Source organism: Peromyscus eremicus, chromosome 19 (genome assembly GCF_949786415.1).
Source record: "Peromyscus eremicus chromosome 19, PerEre_H2_v1, whole genome shotgun sequence".
In the NCBI taxonomy this organism is placed as follows: domain Eukaryota; kingdom Metazoa; phylum Chordata; class Mammalia; order Rodentia; family Cricetidae; genus Peromyscus; species Peromyscus eremicus.
This window is the reverse complement of record NC_081435.1, coordinates 38,290,446-38,310,548: the sequence shown is the minus strand read 5'-3', so window position 1 is coordinate 38,310,548 and position 20,103 is coordinate 38,290,446. Positions and strand designations below refer to the sequence as shown.

General features: G+C 36.6%; 1 protein-coding gene across 3 annotated transcripts in view; it reads right to left on the bottom strand.

Moving 5' to 3' along the window:
- Dmxl1 (Dmx like 1) overlaps positions 1-20,103 on the bottom strand; it is a 150,826-nt gene that overhangs the window by 16,764 nt on the left and 113,959 nt on the right. For 2 of the 3 annotated variants that reach the window (XM_059246409.1, XM_059246410.1), the window contains 4 exons: positions 14,813-14,899; positions 12,493-12,614; positions 11,625-11,766; positions 3,884-3,944 (listed from right to left, as the gene is read on the bottom strand). In XM_059246409.1, coding sequence (XP_059102392.1) covers positions 3,884-3,944; positions 11,625-11,766; positions 12,493-12,614; positions 14,813-14,899 — 412 coding nt within the window. Of the gene's footprint in view, positions 1-3,883; positions 3,945-8,264; positions 8,352-11,624; positions 11,767-12,492; positions 12,615-14,812; positions 14,900-20,103 lie in introns of those variants that run through there. The other variant, XM_059246411.1, reaches the window with a different exon arrangement.

Below are 20,103 nucleotides of genomic sequence, written 5' to 3'. Positions count from 1 at the left end.
ACTCAGAAAATCTTTGGTAAATACAAACGAATGTGATCCAGGCCTTTTCTTCTGTGCTTCCAGGTAGGACCTGATCCTTCCCCCGCTAGGCCTCCTGGTGCCTCCAAGAGTTTACCCATCTGTGCTGCCAGCTTATCTGACTTCATGTGTGGTTCCTCTGGAAGCTCACTTCTGTGCTGCTAGGTTACCCAGCTCCTTCAGAATCTTACAGTGTCCCCACAGTCTCTGCCTAGCCGACTTCTTATCCTACCAGCCACCCAGATCCACTAAGATCTGACTTTACTTCCCTGCATAACCAGGCAGGCCCCACTCATCTGTATTCCATAGGTCTCTCAACTCCATATCCTTCAAATCTTACATGCCTACCTCTGCTTGACCAGAGATGACAAGATAGCCTAGGGCCATGCTTATCTTTGGATGATGACTCTTAACTAATACAATAGAAGATTCTATAACCTGAAGCCCTCAATACAAGCTCCACAGAGGAAAATGTCTCAATTTTTTTTTATAACTTAAATCTCTCCTGTACCTTGACACACCTCCACTGGAAGAAAATAGGTGATGTGAACTAAAGGGAAGATGCAACTAACAAACTACTCCAGGTGCACAAGACCCAATGAAGAAGCAAAAGTAACACACACAAAAATGACAAAATGCCCCCCATAACTAATCCTAAAGTAATGACCTCCAATGAAAATGCCCTGGAAGAGCCGGGCGGTGGTGGCGCATGCCTTTTATCCCAGCACTCGGGAGGCAGAGGCAGGTGGATCTCTGTGAGTTCGAGGCCAGCCTGGACTACCAAGTGAGTTCCAGGAAAGGCGCAAAAGCTACACAGAGAAACCCTGTCTCGAAAAAAACCAAAAAAAAAAAAAACAAAAAAAAAACAACCAAAAACAAAAAAACCAAAACAAAACAAAAAGCCCTGGAAGAAACCCCAAATGATTCAAAAGAATAATTATAACTATATTCAAACAACTGAAAAAGATACATATATACACTAAAAGAACAAAAAGGAGCCAAATGAAATGAAGCAACCCAAGATATGAAAATAGAATTCAATAAAGAGAACTGATGAAGAGAACCAAACTGAAAAGATGCTAGAAATGACAAGCCCATTAATCAAAACAAAAACCTCTGTGGAAACCTCACCAATTGAATAGATCATACAGAAAACCATGTCAGGGCTGGAAGACAAAGTAAAGGAATTGAGTCACTTAGTATAAAAAAAAAAGGAGAAGGAGAAAAAGAAGAAAAGAAAAAGACAGAACATGGGAGTGCTTTGGTACAGTGTGAAAAGACCTAACTTTTTACTTTATTTTTTTTTTTTTAGATTTATTATGTATACAGTATTCTGCCTGCATGTATCCCTGTAGGCCAGAAGAGGGCACCAGATCTCATTACAGATGGTTGTGAGCCTCCATGTGGTTGCTGGGAATTGAACTCAGGACCTTTGGAAGAGCAGTCAGTGCTCTTAACCGCTGAGCCATCTCTCCAGTCTACTTTTTACTTTATGAAGGAAATGCACACCATACTTGTGGGGTTTGATTATCAGCACTGAAAAGGTAGAATATTCTCTCCTTATATGACATAATTAGAAAGACTGGTTATATTACCAAGGTTTTGACTAGAATATCATACTTGAGAATTCATACAGATACAACTATACAGCTAAGTATTAAGGTGATTTTATGTGGCCAAAAAAGCAACTTGAAATAAAACTGGCCTAGTACCATGTACACAGTTTACATAGTTCTCTTATGTGGTTGCCTTTTAAGCTGAATAAGGACTGCCTATCACTTCTGGAACCAAAGATATTTGGGGATCTTGGGAAGAAAGGAACCCAACTCTAGGGAGACAAAAGCTTTTCTCAGGCCTCTTCTGACCTCACCTTATATATTTCTTCATATATGTTACTTTATAATAAGTAATAACCTGAGTTGAACTGAATTAGCACACTAAGTTTATCTTCAGAGTGGGATACTTGCCTGGGTTAGGGTGTGTGCGTGTGTGTGTGTGGGGGGGGGGGGTAAATCACACAATTGTGGTAAGAAGTGTTGCTTAGAACAACAGAATGTGTTTTCCCGTTTAGGAAATTATAAAGCTATTATCTCAATTTCTAACAGGTTTAGTAAAACTCAAAAGGTAGTGGCTTAGGGTACTGGCACAGTGGTACAGTGCCTGGCTAGCCCAAGCAAGGGCCTGGCTTTCAGTCCTAGCAGCAGCTTGTAAGGTTTTTCAGAAAACCAGAAAGGAAGAAAAGATCTACTGATTTACCTGAGTTTCAAAGTAAGACGTTAAGAAATCTTATTTTGTTACATTTGCTTATATAATATGCACCTATTCTTGAACTATTAGTTCCTAGAGAATGTGTTCATGACAAAGAAGAAATACTGGGGGGGGGAATCAAATGATTAATTTAATTAGCTTTAATTTTCCCAGTCTCTTTCTTGTCAATTATAGAAATTCTCTCCACAGAGAAAATATCTCATAAGATAGTAATGATTTTTTTCTTACTGAATACCTATAAAAGCAAGTCCACTAACATTCCCAGAAGTTTGGGCTGTCTTTATGAGTCTAGGATTGATAACCTTCACTGCCAACTATTAATCTGGTAGAATACATGCAGTAGGGCTGACAGAACATCAGGTCCCTTCAGTATTTCAGGAAAGCTACAGACCTTACTATAGAGGGTGAGAATATTTTTAAGCAATGCCAAATATGTTGCTTGCCAGTAATACTATTTAAACCTTGCACATAAAATAATTTTTTTCTTTTTTTAAGAAAGGGCCCTATTCTGTAGCCCTGGATGGTCTTAAACCTAATGTCATTCTGCCTCAGCTTCCCAAGCACTTAAATCTTAGGTATGTGTTGCCTACATGCTGTGCTAAATACATATTGACATCTTATTATATAAGCTTTGATGACTACTTTTCTTTCTTCAAATTCTTTTTTTTTAATTGTTTTTAATTTTTATTTACATGTGTGTCTGTGTCAAGTGTATACTATATGTGTGAGTACACACAGAGGCCAGAAGAGGGCGTCAGGTCCCTTGTAGCCAGAGTCACAGGAGGTTGTGAGCCCCTGACATGGGTGCTGGAAACCAAATTCAATTAAGCAAGCTCTAAGAATAGCTGAGATTCTTAACTACTGAGTGCCATTTCTTCAGCCCCAGATATCTCTAAACCTATATGAACTCAATGTCAAGGAAGCCAATATAATATTTTATAACAATTTGTATTTGGTGTAAGAAGTTATTCTCTTCATTTAAAAAATTTTTTTGAACCTTTTTATTTGATAAAGTATGCAATTTAGATAACAGAAACTTACAGCACACACTGTAATACAGCAGAAAAAAACACAGAACTTTGTTAATTTTATTTTATTAAACAATTGTCTATGAGAAAAGGCAATTAAAACTTTTATACATTTTTAATTTATACATTATTAATTATACTCTTATAATTGTTAAGAGAATGACATAAAATATTTTTTAAAAACTAGGATAATCATATACTAACATATATTGCAACCACCAGTTAATCAATACTTCTAATTTTTTAAAAAAATTTATTTTATTTTATTTTATTTTATTTTATTTTGGCTACAACAAAAGAAACTTGAGATTTCTAGAAAGAAGAACTGAAAAAAATGTATCTCCTACTTTAAACTATTTTACTAACAACCCCTTATGACTACTAGTAACATACCTGATAAGAGACAATCTGATAAAATTAGTATAACCTCAACCCATCTATGAAAAATAAGTTAAATGGGATAAAAACTATCTTTTGACTGAAACTAGAAGCTTTCCATGAATTCCTTATACAATTTATATAAAAAAATGTAAAAATAAGAGAATCATTGTTCATCATTGTCAACTTACAGTAAGGAAGAGTTGGATGTGATGTCATTCTTCTGACATTATTAATGGCTTTCTTAGTCATCTGGTAAAAGAAGAAATATTTTATAATAACAATAAAAAGAGGACTAGAATTTTAAATTGTAGGGCTGGATATATGGTTCAGTCACAGAGCACTTGCTAATTATGAGTTAGGTTCTGATTTAAATCTTAAGCAACAAACAGAAACACACACACCACATACACAGTTTCAACCTACCGGTTAATCAATACCTCCAATAAATACCCCTCCCCCTCCTTTTGGCTAAAACAAGAGAAACTTAAGAATCAGTCTTCTCAAGAATTTACTCTTCTCAGGCTGGAGAGATGGCTCAGAGGTTAAGAGCACTGACTGTTCTTCCAGAGATCCTGAGTTCAATTCCCAGCAACCACATGGTGGCTCACAACCATCTGTAATGAGAGCTGGCACCCTCTTCTGTATACATAATAAATAAATAAATCTTAAAAAAAAAAAAAAAAAGAATTTACTCTTCTCTCCTTTCTTGCCAACTGATTCACTTTAAAGCATTTTTTGAATGATTTAACTAGCCTATCAAATAAGAGTAAAATAACTAAAATTAAAGGGAGCTAGAGTTACATGTTAGTTTACATTTGTGCATTAATCTTTTTTTTTTTAAAGATTTATTTATTATGTATACAGTGTTCTGCCTGCATGTACACCTGCAGGCCAGAAGAGGGCACCAGACCTCATTACAGATGGTTGTGAGCCACCATGTGGTTGCTGGGAATTGAACTCAGGACCTCTGGAAGAGCAGTCAGTGCTCTTAACCGCTGAGCCATCTCTCCAGCCCATTTGTGCATTAATCTTACAGTAAACTTTTTAGTTGTTCTTTTGGATTTTAAATTGCTTAAATAGCCGAAAGTTGTGAAGATGTGTGGAACTGGTAAGGGTAGCAAGAAAGTAGGCTATACGAGCTAGTAAGTGACAGGAATAGAAAGATCCCTGTGGATGCATTCTATTTCAGAACAGAAGAAGTTGCTATTAACAAGTACTAGAACTGATCATTCAGTAACAAGATATGATTAAGAAAAAAAATTTTTTTTTAATTCTCCAGACAACAAAAACTTGAATATATGACTATTACTTTAAACCTCACAACTAAGTCTATTTACTTCATTTGGGGGTAGGGTTGGGACAGAGACAGACTTTTTTTTTTTTGGTTTTTCGAGACAGGGTTTCTCTGTGTAGCTTTGCGCCTTTCCTGGAACTCACTTGGTAGCCCAGGCTGGCCTCGAACTCACAGAGATCCGCCTGGCTCTGCCTCCCGAGTGCTGGGATTAAAGGCGTGCGCCACCACCGCCCGGCCCAAGATAGACTTTTTTTAAAAAAGATTTTATTTAATTTTATTTTATGTGCATTGGTGTTTTGTCTGCATTCATGTCTGTGTGAGGGTATTGGATCCCCTGGAACTACAGTTACAGACAGTTCTGAAAATTGAACTCAGGTCCTCTGGAAGAACAACCAGTGCCCTCAACCACCGAGCCATCTTGCCAGCCAGAGATAAGAACTTAGTTGTATAGCCCAGGCTCACCTGTAACTTTCAACCCTCCTGCCTCAGCCTCCTGAGTGCTGGGATAATTATAGGCATGTCCACCATGTCTACCAAATCCTATGTTTTTAATTAAATATATGTTCTTATTCTTTTACCTTTTTGTTTGTGACCAAAATATCACAGGAAAAAATAAAACACAGATGAAAAGTTTTTCTGAAAGCATGTAATAGAAAATATAGAAACCATTAGCTATTTGAAAAGATTCATATAAAAAGAACCACCTTATTTTACTAGTATCTTTTTCGTGAGAGAGGAATGGGGGGTAATCATGAATCAGAATGACTTCCAATTAAAAAGCCATCAAGATGGTAATTCCCTATTGCTGAAGACAATATCTACACAATCACTGAACATAGATTAGTTGACAGCTGGTGCCTACATAGAGCCCCTACTGACTAGTGTACCGGAAAGTACTCTGCATGCTACCAGAAGAGAAAAGTAAACACCAACCCAGCTATAAACCCTGCTATTTACAATGGTGACCTGAATAAATGATGGTCAAGATCCTAAGACTAGATAGGCCACAGACCTAGGGAAAAATGAAATACTACTGTTCTGTCGATGGAGCATAGCAAGTAAATGACTCCCAGTGACATTTTGCTATACTCATAGATCAGTTCCTTGCTCAGCCATTAACAGTGAAGCTTCTTCCTGCAGTAGAAGGGAACAAATAGAGACTCAACTGTACAGTGTGCTGAGAGTCAGAGATCTTGGAACACTCAGTTCTAAGTGAAGGTGTCTCCACTAAATAATAGAGTTCCTTTCATACAATATATTCTGATTACACTTTCCCCTCTCTTCATGCCTAGGAACTCTACAGAAGAGGTGGCAGAAAGATTGTTAAGAGCCAGGAAAGACAGCAAGGAAACAAGGCTTTGTAGACACAACAGGATTGACACACACATGAAATCACAGAGACTGTGGTAGCATGCACAAGTCTAAGCCAGAAAGTGCCCCAGTGCTGAGAGTGGAAGTAGATACAAGCCTCCATCCACAACCCAGAAGCTATCTCCAGTTGTTAACCACATGCAAAGAAAACTCAGTTCTCTCCAATGGAGTTTCCCTGAATACACAAAAGCAGACAAAGGGCAGGCCCACGCCTAGCAGTAGATGGTCAACACAAACCCAACTCAATGGTATTTTTGGAGGTTTTTTGTCTCATAATGCTTTGTCAGAGCAATTTTTTTTTTAAAAAAACCTCACAGATCTTACATATTGTGGTTTCTGATTTTATTTTTATAGGTTTTCTACATGTGCAAATAGGTGTGTCTCAGTGTCTGTTTGTGTTTCTTGTACTTTTTCCTTTGACTCTTTTTGTCCTGTTTGTTCATTTTCCCTATTCCGGTTTGTTTATTTTTATTTCATTATTATCACTATTATTATTTACATGCTTGTTTGTTTTCTAATGAGAGAGAAAAAGAAAGGGTGTGGACTTGAGTTTGTAGGGAAGTGGGAAGGAGCTGTGAGAGAGGAAAATGTAATCAGAATATATTGTATGAAAGAAAATCTATTTTCAATTAAAAATAAAAAAAATCAAGAAAACAAATGAACCTATTTAAAAATGAGGTATAGAACCATATAGAGAGTTCTCAAAAGATGAAAAACATATACTTAAAAAAATGTTCAACATCCTTAGTCATCAGGGAAATGCAAACTAAAACTACTTGAGATTTCATCTTACTCCAATCAATGACCAAGATTAATTAAACAAGTGAAAGCACACTCTGGAATGATTCAAGGAAAGGGGAACACTTATTTACTGCTGGTGGGAGTGCAAACTGGTATAGCACCATAGCAATCAGTGTGGAGGTTCCTGAGGAAGCTGAGAATTGATCTATCTCAAGAGCCAGGCTACACCACCCTTGGGCATATACATCCTACTACAGAGATATTTGCTCATCTATGTTCATTGCTGCTCAACTCGTAACAACCACAAATTGGAAACATTAAATGTTCATCAACTAATGAATGTATACTGAAAATGTGGTATATCTGCAGAATTGAAATATTATTTTTCTGTTTAAGAAAAATGATATTATGAAATTTGAAGGTAAATCATGCTAGAAACAATCATCCTGAGTGAGATAAAACAGATCTCAAAAGATAAATGTTGCATACTTTAGCTTATATGTGGATGTTAGCTTTTAAACTTTGGATATGTACTTCAATTACAATAACCACAGAGGTTAGGTAGCTCATTAAGGACTAAGGAAGAGATCTTCCAAGGAAAAGGAAATAGAATATAGTGTAATAAAGAGATAAAGGAGAAACTAGAATAGAATTGAATGTCAAGATGGGTGAGAGAAAAGGGGAAAGGAGGGAATATGGGAAGGACAATTAACACTAAAGACTTTTGAAAAGCCATATATATACCTACTACCACAGAAGCTTCCTAAAATATACACATATATAAAAGTGGAGCCACTATACAATAGGGATGACAATGTCCCAGTTAGACACTTTATGTTACCAAGTAAACTCCCCTGTGGAAGAAATGTATCTTATAAAGATGTTAGCCAAATATATTCCATAGACTCTTTTTTTTTTTTTTTTTTTGTGGTTTTTCGAGACAGGGTTTCTCTGTGTAGCTTTGCGCCTTTCCTGGAACTCGCTTTGGAGACCAGGCTGGCCTTGAACTCACAGAGATCCGCCTGGCTCTGCCTCCCGAGTGCTGGGATTAAAGGCGTGTGCCACCACCGCCCGGCTATTCCATAGACTCTTAATACCACAGACAATTGTCAAATCTATTGATAACCTGACAGTAAGTCCCTATTGCTGAAGACAACACTTACTTGTGTCATTGAACATGGAGAAACTTAACTGGTGCCCAACTAGAAGCTTCACTCCTACTCACTACTTATGAGGAACTTTTCATGATACTGGAAAAGAAAAGTAATCATCAACCTCACCCAGTTACAAATCATGTGACCTACAACAGTGACCTGCCTACAAGATATATTGATGCAATATTAAGGGAGTAACCACCCGACCTTGAAATTCAGGTGGCGGAGGGTGCATGCCTTTAATCCCAGCACTCAGGAGGCAGAGGCAGGTGGAGCTTGTGAGTTTGAGGCCAGCCTGGTCTACAGAGTGAGTTCCAGGACAGTAGGGCTGTTACACAGAGAAACTCTGTCTTGAAAAAAAAAAAAATTAAAAAAAAAAAAAAAAAAAAAAACCTTGGAATTCAATAGTTCATGTGCCTAGGGAAAAACTTACTACCATTATTCTGTGGAAGGAACACAGCAATAAAATGACTACTAATGACATATCACTCACTATACCCATAGATCAGGGCCTTGCTCAACCCTCATAAGACAAGTTTCGGAAGCCTTTTCTTGCTGTGGATGGGAACACAGAAACCCACAACTGTACAATATATAGAGACAGACACTTTGGAACATTCAGTCTAGAATGGGATGTCTTTATCAAACCTCTCCCTATTCAAAGCTCAAAGATTCACATTAAAAAAAAGGCAGAAAGGTTTTCAGAGCCATAGGTAGTGGATAATTGCAAGGAAACAGCATTTTTAAACACAATAGAGCTGATACATATATGAACTCACAAAGACTCTGACAGCAAGCGTAAGACCTGCACAAGTGCAAACCAGACACAATACCAGCATGGAGAAGGAAAACTTGACACAAAGTACTACTGCTCATCAAGAAGCTATTTGCAATTCCTATCTGCTAGCCAAGGGAAAATTAGTTTTCTCCACTGGACTGTCATTGGATCTATCAACCACATTCCAGGGCAGGCTGATGCCCAGGTGTAGCTGGCCAACATAAAACAGACTTCATGTATTTTGTGTGTTTTTTGCTTTGTTTTGGTATTCTTTTTTTTTTTTTTTTTTGTCTTGTTTTGATTTTCTTCCTTTTTTATTTTTGAGAGTGCGTGTGAGAGAGAAAGCATGAAAATGGGGGTAGGGAAATAGGAATGATCTGGAAGAAGCTGGAGAGTAAAAAGAATATGATCAAAATACCTCGAATGAAATAAAAATTAAAAAAAAAATCACTCCTAAAATTTGCCCAGGAAAAATATTCAACTGTAAAAGGAATTCCAAAGTCAGATTTCTAAATTATAATGCTTTGGTATATAAAGAACCATTTTAGAACACTAACATGTGTCCAGCACATCCACTTATGAGGCAGGCAAACCCTCCAAACGTTTCTGTTTACAGGAAAGGGACAACTAAATAATGCACTGATAATTTCAACAACTAATTTGTTTTACAAAGATAATAAGGTGAGATAATAAAATTAGGCGTACAGTAGATGGGGCAGATGTCTTCTGAAAGAACTACAGAAAAATCTCCTGAGATCTTGAGTTGGGATCTGAATGCTTACATAGAGGTAGGAGTATTTGAAGGAGAAGGCAAGGCAAAGTCTTTAACATGACAGCAATGGATGGATCTGAGGGACAGAAAGCCAGTATAAACAGAGCAGAAAGAGTAAGTGTAGACCGGAGAGCCAGGATTAGAGGCAGGCAAAGGTTTTAGAGGTCAGGTTAAGGATTTGTTTTTGAAAGATATATTGGGAAATGTAGAATCTGAGAGTAGGGAAAATCTGAATGATACTTTAGAAACACCTGCTGCTTTATATAGAATAGAGGGAACAAGAGGTTACAGCAAAAAGGCAGTTAAAAGAGAAACTGTACTGTTTTATCTAAGGCTCATGCTAAAAATAAAACCAATTATTTATCTATATTTCCCTTAAGTTTCTCTTTAAAATACAATGTCACTAAAGCTGACAAATTTTAAGAATTGTAATCTTCGAATGACCTAGTCATTTCACTTTAAAATTACTAATTTCTAATTTCAAATTCAATTTAATCCTTAAAAAAATCAAGCACTTGAAAAATTGAACTAAGTGATTTGAATCACTTGACCTTTTGAATTAAGCTTCATCTACCTGATCAATGAGTCAAGATGAATAGGGACAGCTACCACAAGTGATGCAAAGGAACTGCACATTACAGAAAATAAAAAAGGCTTATTAATGATGTCTCAGTCTTCACTTGAACAATTACTTATATCAATTGCTTAAAAAAAATGGCAGGCTGGCAAAGGAAACAGAATGCTCAATGGGACTTAGGGCATTAAAAACAAAATAAAACAAAGGAAAAAAATCCCTAGCAACTAGAAGTTAATTAAAGGAATATAGGTGTTTCTTTGCTTCAATTTTTATAGCCTAATAAAGGGAAATCATAGAGGAATAAATATAGATAACTTACAGCATCAGTGCTTAAATACATGCTGTACCACTACAAAATTATTTTGCTCAATTTTGAAAATTTGCACTTTTTCTTGAAAAAATATATTATGTCCCAGCATTACAAAATGTCATACTCAAAATGGATAGTGTTTAATTGAAATCTACTAAAGGATATTATCTAGAACAGGGTTAAGTATAGCTTTTTACAAGGCTGGATAAACATCTTGGGTTTTATGAGCACAACATGGTGTCTTTTCAGACAGTAAGTTCTGATACTGCAGAGTAGAAGCAGGACCCACAAAAATATGAAAAATTAGCCACAGCTCTTACTACAAAACTTTACCAACAGATATAAAAATCTAACTTTATGTAATTTTCATACTCTGCAAAACATTGTAATTTTTTTTTTTTTTTCCTACACAGGGAAAAATGTATGGCTGGGGCTAGAACTCAAGAATAGTGCTTGACTGACTAACACGAGGCCCTGCTTTTAAACTTTAGCACTGGAAACAGAAAAAAGAACAACTTCACCTCATTCTTTCTATATTAGCTTCACAGTGCACGGTTTACATATGACCCACAGCTTCAAAAAATCACTAATGAAAACGCAGTTCTTTCATCTTTAAACAAAGTCTATTTTATTTAATTTTGATAGAGTCTCTCAATGTCTCCCTGGCTGTCCAAGAATCTGCTATGTGGATCAGGCTTGCCTCAAAGTGCTGGGATTAGAAGGTATACGCCACCATGCTGGGCCAAAGTATATTTAAAAAAAACAAAAAGTAATGCTTTCAAATGAAAACATTATTTTTAATTATTAAAACATACAGTTCTAGCATATAAGAAACTAAAAATTAAGTTAATCACTTTTTATATATTAACCTAAAGATGAAAACGTAGGAAAGCTAACTAAGTGTAAGCCTAAGTATCTTTAAGTCTACACACCACAGATGCTCCTCTACCCGTCTGTGTACTTCCAAGCCACGGCATATTGATGGGAGTGCCAGGGTTGCTGTGGGTATATGGAGTTGAGCCTTGGACAGCTGTTAAATCATCACGAGCATGGATCACCAGGAAGTCTTCTGATCTACAAAGCAACACCAACTAGAGTGAAAACAGAGCGTTAGGTCTTCATTTTTTTTTCTTTTTTTTTGTTTTGGTTTTTCTGGAGCCTGTACTGGAACTCACTCTGTAGACCAGGCTGGCCTTGAACTCACACAGATCTGCCTGCTTCTGGTTCCTGAGTGCTGGGATTAAAGGCAGGCACCACCACTACCTAGCTCTTATTTCTTTTTTTTTTTTTTTTTTTTTTTTTTTTGGTTTTTCGAGACAGGGTTTCTCTGTGTAGCTTTGCGCCTTTTCCTGGAACTCACTTGGTAGCCCAGGCTGGCCTCGAACTCACAGAGATCCACCTGGCTCTGCCTCCCGAGTGCTGGGATTAAAGGCGTGCGCCACCACCGCCCGGCATCTTATTTCTTTTTTACAAGTCCAAGTTTTAACACTTTATATTCCTTTTTAAGTTAATTTTCTTCAGCTTTAACTAACAACTTTCATATCTGAAAAATGTCCATTTTCTTTACTCTTTCTTAACTCTAATTCCCTTTAAGAAGCCACTGTCGTCCCTTACTTAGCTACCCCTAGTCACAGCAGCATGTACTCTGCCTATAATTACGAGCACTGCTTTTGAGACCAAGTGCTGCCTGCTGCATCAAGAGGGCACTTAAGTCTCTTAACGAGGCTTTTCAGAGTTACAATTCAGTTGATACAGCCACTCATATTCTAGGACTGAATTAAAAACAAAGCATAAGAATACCCTTTGGTTTCTGTTTCTGCATCGTCATCCACCCATGTATAGATCTGTGTGGCCAAAATTCCAGAAACATCCAGTTCTTGTACATCATGGCTGGAGGCAATTGCTATGCAATTTCTATTTGCCTGAAAAAGAAATCATGTTAACTTTTACATTAAAAAGCCCAAGGGGTATATGGGCTACTTCTGAAGAAAATCTCTAGTAACATGCACAAAAACATTTTTACCAATTAATATTTTAAATTAGCTTTTTAGAAAATGTTTTAATTTTAATTTTTTTTATAGTGTTTTGCCTACATGTATGTCTGTATGAGATCCTCTGGAACTGGTATTACAGACAGTTGTGAGTCGCCATGTGGGTGCTGGAAATTGAACCCAGGTCCTCTGGAAGAGCAGCCCATACTCTTAACCACTGAGCTATCTCTCCAGCCCCTTAAATTTAACTTTAATAATTAAATTTTTTGTAAAATAATCTTAAGCTTGAATTGAAGACATACGTTTATGTTCTAGGATTTCTAGTACACCTAACAAAAATCCAAGTAGAAATGAAAATGCATGTGCCACTTCCTTTCCTCTTTCCAAACAGCTTCTCTACTCTTCAGGATGACTTTGACTGTCCTAACATTTGTATAACAAAAAACTATCCAGTAGCTGGGTGCAGCAGCTCAACCTGCTGCAGCCACTTAGGCAAGCAGCTGGGGCCTCTGAACCCAGTGGTCTTCTCCAGGAACACAGCCTCTGCACAGCAGGCTCTAACAGGCCTGCCTTTGTCACTCTGCAGCAGTCAGGAGGAAACCAGTCACTGGCAGCCCAGAGAACTAGTGTGAAAAGATTCATCTTATTGTGAGTTCTTGTGCTGCTAGACGTGAACTATCTGCCCTTAGTCAGTGAAACTGGATTCTTTTGTTATCAAACAGCATCCAATAAGCTAAAAAATTAACTTGTTAGCTTGAATATAAGATACAGTCTCAGACCATTCACAATTCTTGATACAGACAACACCCAATGAAACAAATGGGAAAAAGCTCAATATTAAGCCCATTTAAAAAACATGAAATGTAAAACAAGAGATATTTGTAAGCTACAAATTTGGAAGAATGTAAAAATATAATATCAAATGTAGAGAAATAATTATGCAACATTTATACAAGTGAACAAAAGATTTCATGTATGTGGATGACTATTTCTAGTTACTCATACTTTTTTAAGGGGAAGGCAGATATTACAAGGTGAGGACAGCCATTTGGTGTGTGTACTGTGTATATTTACCCATACACACACACACACACACACACACACACACACACACACACACACACACACACACACACAAATCTCAGAGTTATACAGATATTGCAACTTGAGAACTGCCTAAGGGGTTAACTGCAGTTCTGCCTGGTCTAAACATAACTAGTCCACGGATGTTTATGAAGAAGATGAGATGAAGGATACAGGGAACTATAAGAACAGAATGGCTAAACAACAAATTAGATAAAACCGAGAAGATGGGTATAAAATAGGAAAATGAACGATCTACTGGTAAAAAGATTTCTACGTGTTCCAAGACCTACACCTATATAACACTTATTGATAGCATGCTGGAGGCTAAAGCAGGAGGCTCACTTGAAGGCAAGAAGTTCCACAAATGGCCTCGCTGGGCAATATTGTAAAATTAAAAATAAATAGGTACATACACACTATCTTCAAGTATCTTTTAGTTATACATGAAAAACCATAATCCTACCTTTCTAAATTGAAAGAAAAAGAAACAATAAGACACCAGAAACTATGCTATATGGCAATTTGGGGACATTCAAGTGGGATATGATTCAGACAAATTTCACCCTTGGATTATTGTACTTAAGACTGCCTCCTCTGCTGGAGCTTACAGATACCTCTAAGGAGGATGTTAAGCAGAAGAATAAAGACTATGATGTAAACATACAAATTGGATTTCTAATACATGAATTTAAATTCTAGCAAATACAATCATGTCCACTAATTCATATAAGACCTTAGAAACCTTCTTTGGATTAACTAATGTATTATCTTGTATATATTTTAAAGTTACTGCTTGGAATTCAAATACGTGACACTGTCCTCTGCGTAGCAATAAAATATTTTATTAGTTATATCTCCCAAATTATATAATAAGAAAACTACATTAGCAAATTATGTAATAGTTTTACAAAAGAAAATTCTTACTGAGAGTTTAAGGAAAGGGAAGTAAATCTGGAAGCAGAGTACTTTTACTGAGTAAACTGATATGGTATTCTCCAACAAGGAATAGTTAAAAGTCACAGAAAAGACATCTACATACTTACTTTATTAACAGCAAAGGCAGTAATGATATCAGATTCCTTATGAATAATTCTTGCTTTACCTCCAGGATATCCCAAATCTGCCTCTATCTAAATAGAAGAAAGTACAATATTAAAATTGCTATTTTATTGATAAAACAAATGAACATATGCAAATTAATTTTAATAAAGTTTAAAAATTCATCAATCCCAAAGCACTATGGTATATGTTAATTATCCCAGAAAAGAATTTGACTAGGGGAATTGTTCAAGCTAGTTTTCATATATAAAAAGACAGTTGATAAAACACATAACTTCTTGAGCTGTTTATCTCCTAAAGCAACACTGAACTAACTTTAAAGTATCGAAACATTTTAATAATTTTTTTTTTTTTCAAGACAAGGTTTCTCTGTGTCACCCTGGCTGTCCTAGAACTCAAGCTGTAGACCAGGCTAGCCTTGAACTCAGATCTTCTCCTAGGATTAAAGGCGGGCACCACCATTCACCATCTAGCTGACATTTTAATAACTGAAATAAAGTTTTTCCAAGTTTCTAAGTAGTGTAATTATTTAATAATTCCTATAGCTATTACAAGGAAGGTCAAGTGGTAATCAGTTCAGGTTTATGGACCACAAAGATCGACTCTTGGATATTTTTGGTATTTTGCTTCCCCTTCTAAACCACCTACTAAAAAGTCCAAAGGCCAGTCTTAGTTCTTAGACTAACAACAGTTGGGATCTCATCAGCCAGTTGAAGTTTACTGACTTCTGATCTAACTGTGCATTTAATAAGGAGAAACTGGAGTCCTGGAAGGGCTGGTAACTCACTCAAGTCAGTAACTCACTTTAGTAGCTGAATTAATTCAAGTGAGTTTACAGGAGGGACAAATATATGACATTCTGTTTACCCTAGAAAAGGTACGTACATATGTATAACACCTTTGAATTCAGAAGAGAATACTTATAACATCAACATTTACCAAAATTAGTAATCTGGAAAGCTTAGGCAATTGAAACATTGCTTAAAATATTACTTCATTTATTTTATAATTCTTACCTTTAATCTTCTAAAATAGGTTACTAAGAAATGTTTAAAATCTCATTATGAAATTCAGAAATCATTATTTTAAAATTAGCATATAACAAACTTATTTTCTACAAATTTAGATAAAAATATCACCAATGCCTGCTCACTGATTAAAGAAAAAAATCAACTTATTTTAAAAATGGCCTCTAGAATGATTTTAATTGTAAGGTGCAGAGACTTATGCAATAACCAAGCCTATATACCCTGATGCAAACAAACTTTATTTATAATATATATGTTTATATATATGTATATTTATAGTCCCTGGATTTATAAATGCCAAATACAGTCTATCTAAAATAAAACTTGTTTATAAACATAAAAGAATTTCAGTGTTTGATAATCAAACATTCTGGGTTGAGGGTCTAATTCTAAGGCAAGTATTAGTTCTGGCCCATTTCTGTATTTTTTTTAAATGAAAACTCGATTTATCCATTTATCTGTCTGGTATCTAAAGTACATCAAGAGGTTACTCTGGTGGTTGTGGGTTATCGACAAAGTACACCAAGAGACCACTACTGAGTCTAAAGAATCTGAAGGCATTAGAAGAGACCTGACATTTTCACAGAACAAAACGTCTGCTGGAATAGACAGAAGAACATGCTAGTTTTATGTAGAGAGCTTTCCTCAACTTTACCATGGAAAGAAAGTGGACACAAATGAATTTCAAAAAAGCTTTTTCAATATGGGAATACATTCTTTTCCTCTCATCCAAAACAATGTTTCTCAACAGCATGATGTCAAGATTGCCTGCTTGAGATTCAACTGCGGTGGTATTTTAAATACCAAGGTTCTGAACACCATGTTAAATCCCATAGGGGTGAGCAAAGAAATTGAGCTTAGCATCTCGACAGCTTCCAGTACATTCTATGTGAGAATGACTATACAAGTAGGATTTAAGATCTGCAGAACAGGCAGGTTCAGCTTGTGAAAAGGCCTTAAAGGCTACAATAAAAATTCAGTTGTCAAGCCAGGCGGTGGTGGCGCACGCCTTTAATCCCAGCACTCGGGAGGCAGAGGCAGGCGAATCTCTGTGAGTTCAAGGCCAGCCTGGGCTACAGAGTGAGTTTCAGGACAGGCTCCAAAGCTACACAGAGAAACCCTGTCTCGAAAAACCAAAAAAAAAAAAAAAAAAAAAAAATTCAGTTGTCACACAAATGTTTAGAGGCCATCAAAGGATTCTGGAAACTGTGTTAGGAGTAAAAACATAAAGGATGTGAGGATGGCTATCAGAAAACCAGGTAAGAAGTGATTATGCCTGAAGTGAGAACTGAGGAAGAGTGGATTAGGAGAGCAAGTATTAAGTGGCTAGAATGGGATAAATTGTGCTAATGGGCTGTATTCTTTTAGCATGACTTAAGAAAAGCTGATTCTAGTTTTCAAGACTGATAAATGAATTCAATGTATTGCTCCAAAATGCAATCAGCTCAAATCACTACGTAAAAAGATAAACAGATTATGATACAGCCACAAAATAAAATGAGTATGCAGATGCTAAAAACTCAGCTCAGCTTTCCTTTCTGGTTGATCTTATGGTTTAAGTATTATCTGTGTGCTGGTATATTTCAAACCATACTAGTTCCAATTCATTACTAAAGTGAGGCCAGGTTAAAAGTTCTCAGCACAATGGCTAACACAAGAAACTTTGGTGTTATAGAAATTAAGTTAAGCAACAATGTTAGGAAACTGCCAGGGGTCAACAGCATCAAAGGATACTGGAAAGTTTAAATGGAAGAAGACGGAAGATAGAAACTGGCAACTGTAAAGCCAATTATGACCAGGGCAACCTAAGTCAAATGGGCTAAAGACAATATTTAACTACATAAGGTTCTGACACCTAGTGAACAGAGAGAGAATCACAGGGACATTAAAAGGACTGACATTTTGTTTCTTAAATTAGACACTTTGGTCATGATGTTTGCAGTAAGAAAATGGAGAAATGGCAATTTCAAGAAAGAAAGTATAATGTGAACAGGCTCTTAATAGAAATTAAAACCACAATAAACTATCATGATTGCTAAAATTTAAAAGCCTCTGATATCATATGTAAAAATGAAAGGTAACTGCAATCTTAAACACCGCTGGTAAGAATGTAAAATGGTATACTCACCCAGGAAAAGACAATTTCTTAAAAAGTTAAAACATACCTTGCATCAATCTCTAGTGCTGCAAAAATCTATGCCTACTATGTAGTTCAGCTATCTACTCCTAGACATTTACACAGAGAAAGAAATGCCTATATGCAAAGACCCAATTTTCAAGGCAGCCTTACTTGAAACTGCTCCAAAATGCAATCAGCACAAATTATTAGGTAAAAAGATAAACAGATTATGATACAGCCACACAATATAATGAGTATCAAAAATAAGAATGAATTATGAAAACACAGAACATGGAGGAATCTCAAAATAATTATGCTAAGTAAAAGAACACAGGTCAAAAAATAAAGAAACCAAGCCAGGCATGGTGGCATATGTCTGCAGTCTCCAGCACCTGAGAGGCTAAGGCAGGAAGTATGAGGTCAGCAGGGGCTACACAGTGAGCACCTGGCTGGCCTTGGCTTCAGAATGAGGTTCTGTCTTAAATACAACAGCAAAAATAAAATAAAATAATAAAATAACATGACTTCACCTACATATAATTTCTGAAGATGAAAATTAATCAACACATTTTAGTTACTTGGGGAAGAAAAGGAAAGAGATGAGAAGGAAGGAAAAGGGAAAGATTAAAATGTGAGAGTTGATGTGTATAACCACCATCTTGAAGGTGGTGATGGTTACACTGAGCAAGCTAGATACTTTAAATATGTGGTTATTTAAGTTCACAAAATATTTTTTTTAGTTTTTAAAGGCATCATATAAAGATTCCTTAGCACATTTTCACATGTGTGTTGTTATACTTTGTTCTATTCGTGTCCTTTCCTACTACCCTCCTCTTTCCCTTCTGTCCCTCCTTTGTTAGTTTCTTTCCTCTCTGCACGTCACAGACACTCCCATTACACTTTGTCATATAGTTATCTCCTCAAACTGAAGCATTCCATCCTAGACAAAAGGACGAGACTCTTGAGACTTTTAAGAAACCAACAAAACTTAGAAGGATAGGGAAACTAATGAAATTTACAAGGCTCAAGAAACTAACGAGTTACAAGAAGGTTCACAAGGTCCCTCCTTCAAGGTTTTAAAAGCAATAAAGAACTGCTAGGCCAAAGAAGGCTGTTTGTGGGCATGATTTTAAATTGGGTAGGGAGCTCCAGGGATGCAGGTTTTGAGAGTCACCCATGTGAGGCACACTTTTCAGTGATGTAGCTGCTTTTGAGTTGCTCATGCAAACAACCCCAATAAACTCACAATTTCACTAAGCTAGACTTGAGTGGAGCTGTTCCTTGTCTGTCATGGTACCCTCTTGGGGTGAATAGGAGTTTTTCAGTCACATAAACACCCTCTTTTTCCTCTATTCCTTCTTGTTTAAGATGTTTGCCTCTCCTTCATAATCCCCTTTCTGGTTTCATGTCCTATGCGACACACACACACACACACACACACACACACACACACACACATTAACTTACAGGTTCATATAAAGAAACATGACATTTATCTGAGTCTGGCTTACTTTGCTTAAAATAATGATTTCTAGTTTCATCCATTTTCTGCAAGTGTCATTTCATTTTTTCTTCATGGATGGGTAAAATTTCGCTTTGTACATGTACCTCATTACCAATCATCTATTGACAGACACACCTAGGCTAGCTATTGCAAATAGTACAGCAACAAAGAGGGATGTGCTAGTATCTCTGTGGTGTGTTGACTTAAGAGTACTTTGGGGGAGTACCCAGAAGTGGGATGTCTGGGCCTAGGGGAATGTTATTTTTTGTTTTCTGAGGCCCCTCCATTCTGATTTCCATAGTGGCTGCACCAGTCTCTACTCACAGCTGTAGTGTGTAGGGCTCTCTCTGCCCCTCTCCTTGCCAGTATTTGTTATGCTTTATATTCTTGAGGATGGCCGTTCTAACTGGGATGAGACGGATTCTCAAAGTAGCTTTAATTTGTATTCTCTTGCAAAGTAGGATAAAGAATTCTTCTAATATTTTTGGCCATTTGCATTTCTTCCATACAGACATTTTCTAAAATGTGTAGCAGTATCTGGCTGCTGAAATAGCTATTATGGTAACCAAACAATGACTAGATTTTCAGGCAGCATGGACAAGTCTTTAGACATATGTGAAGAAA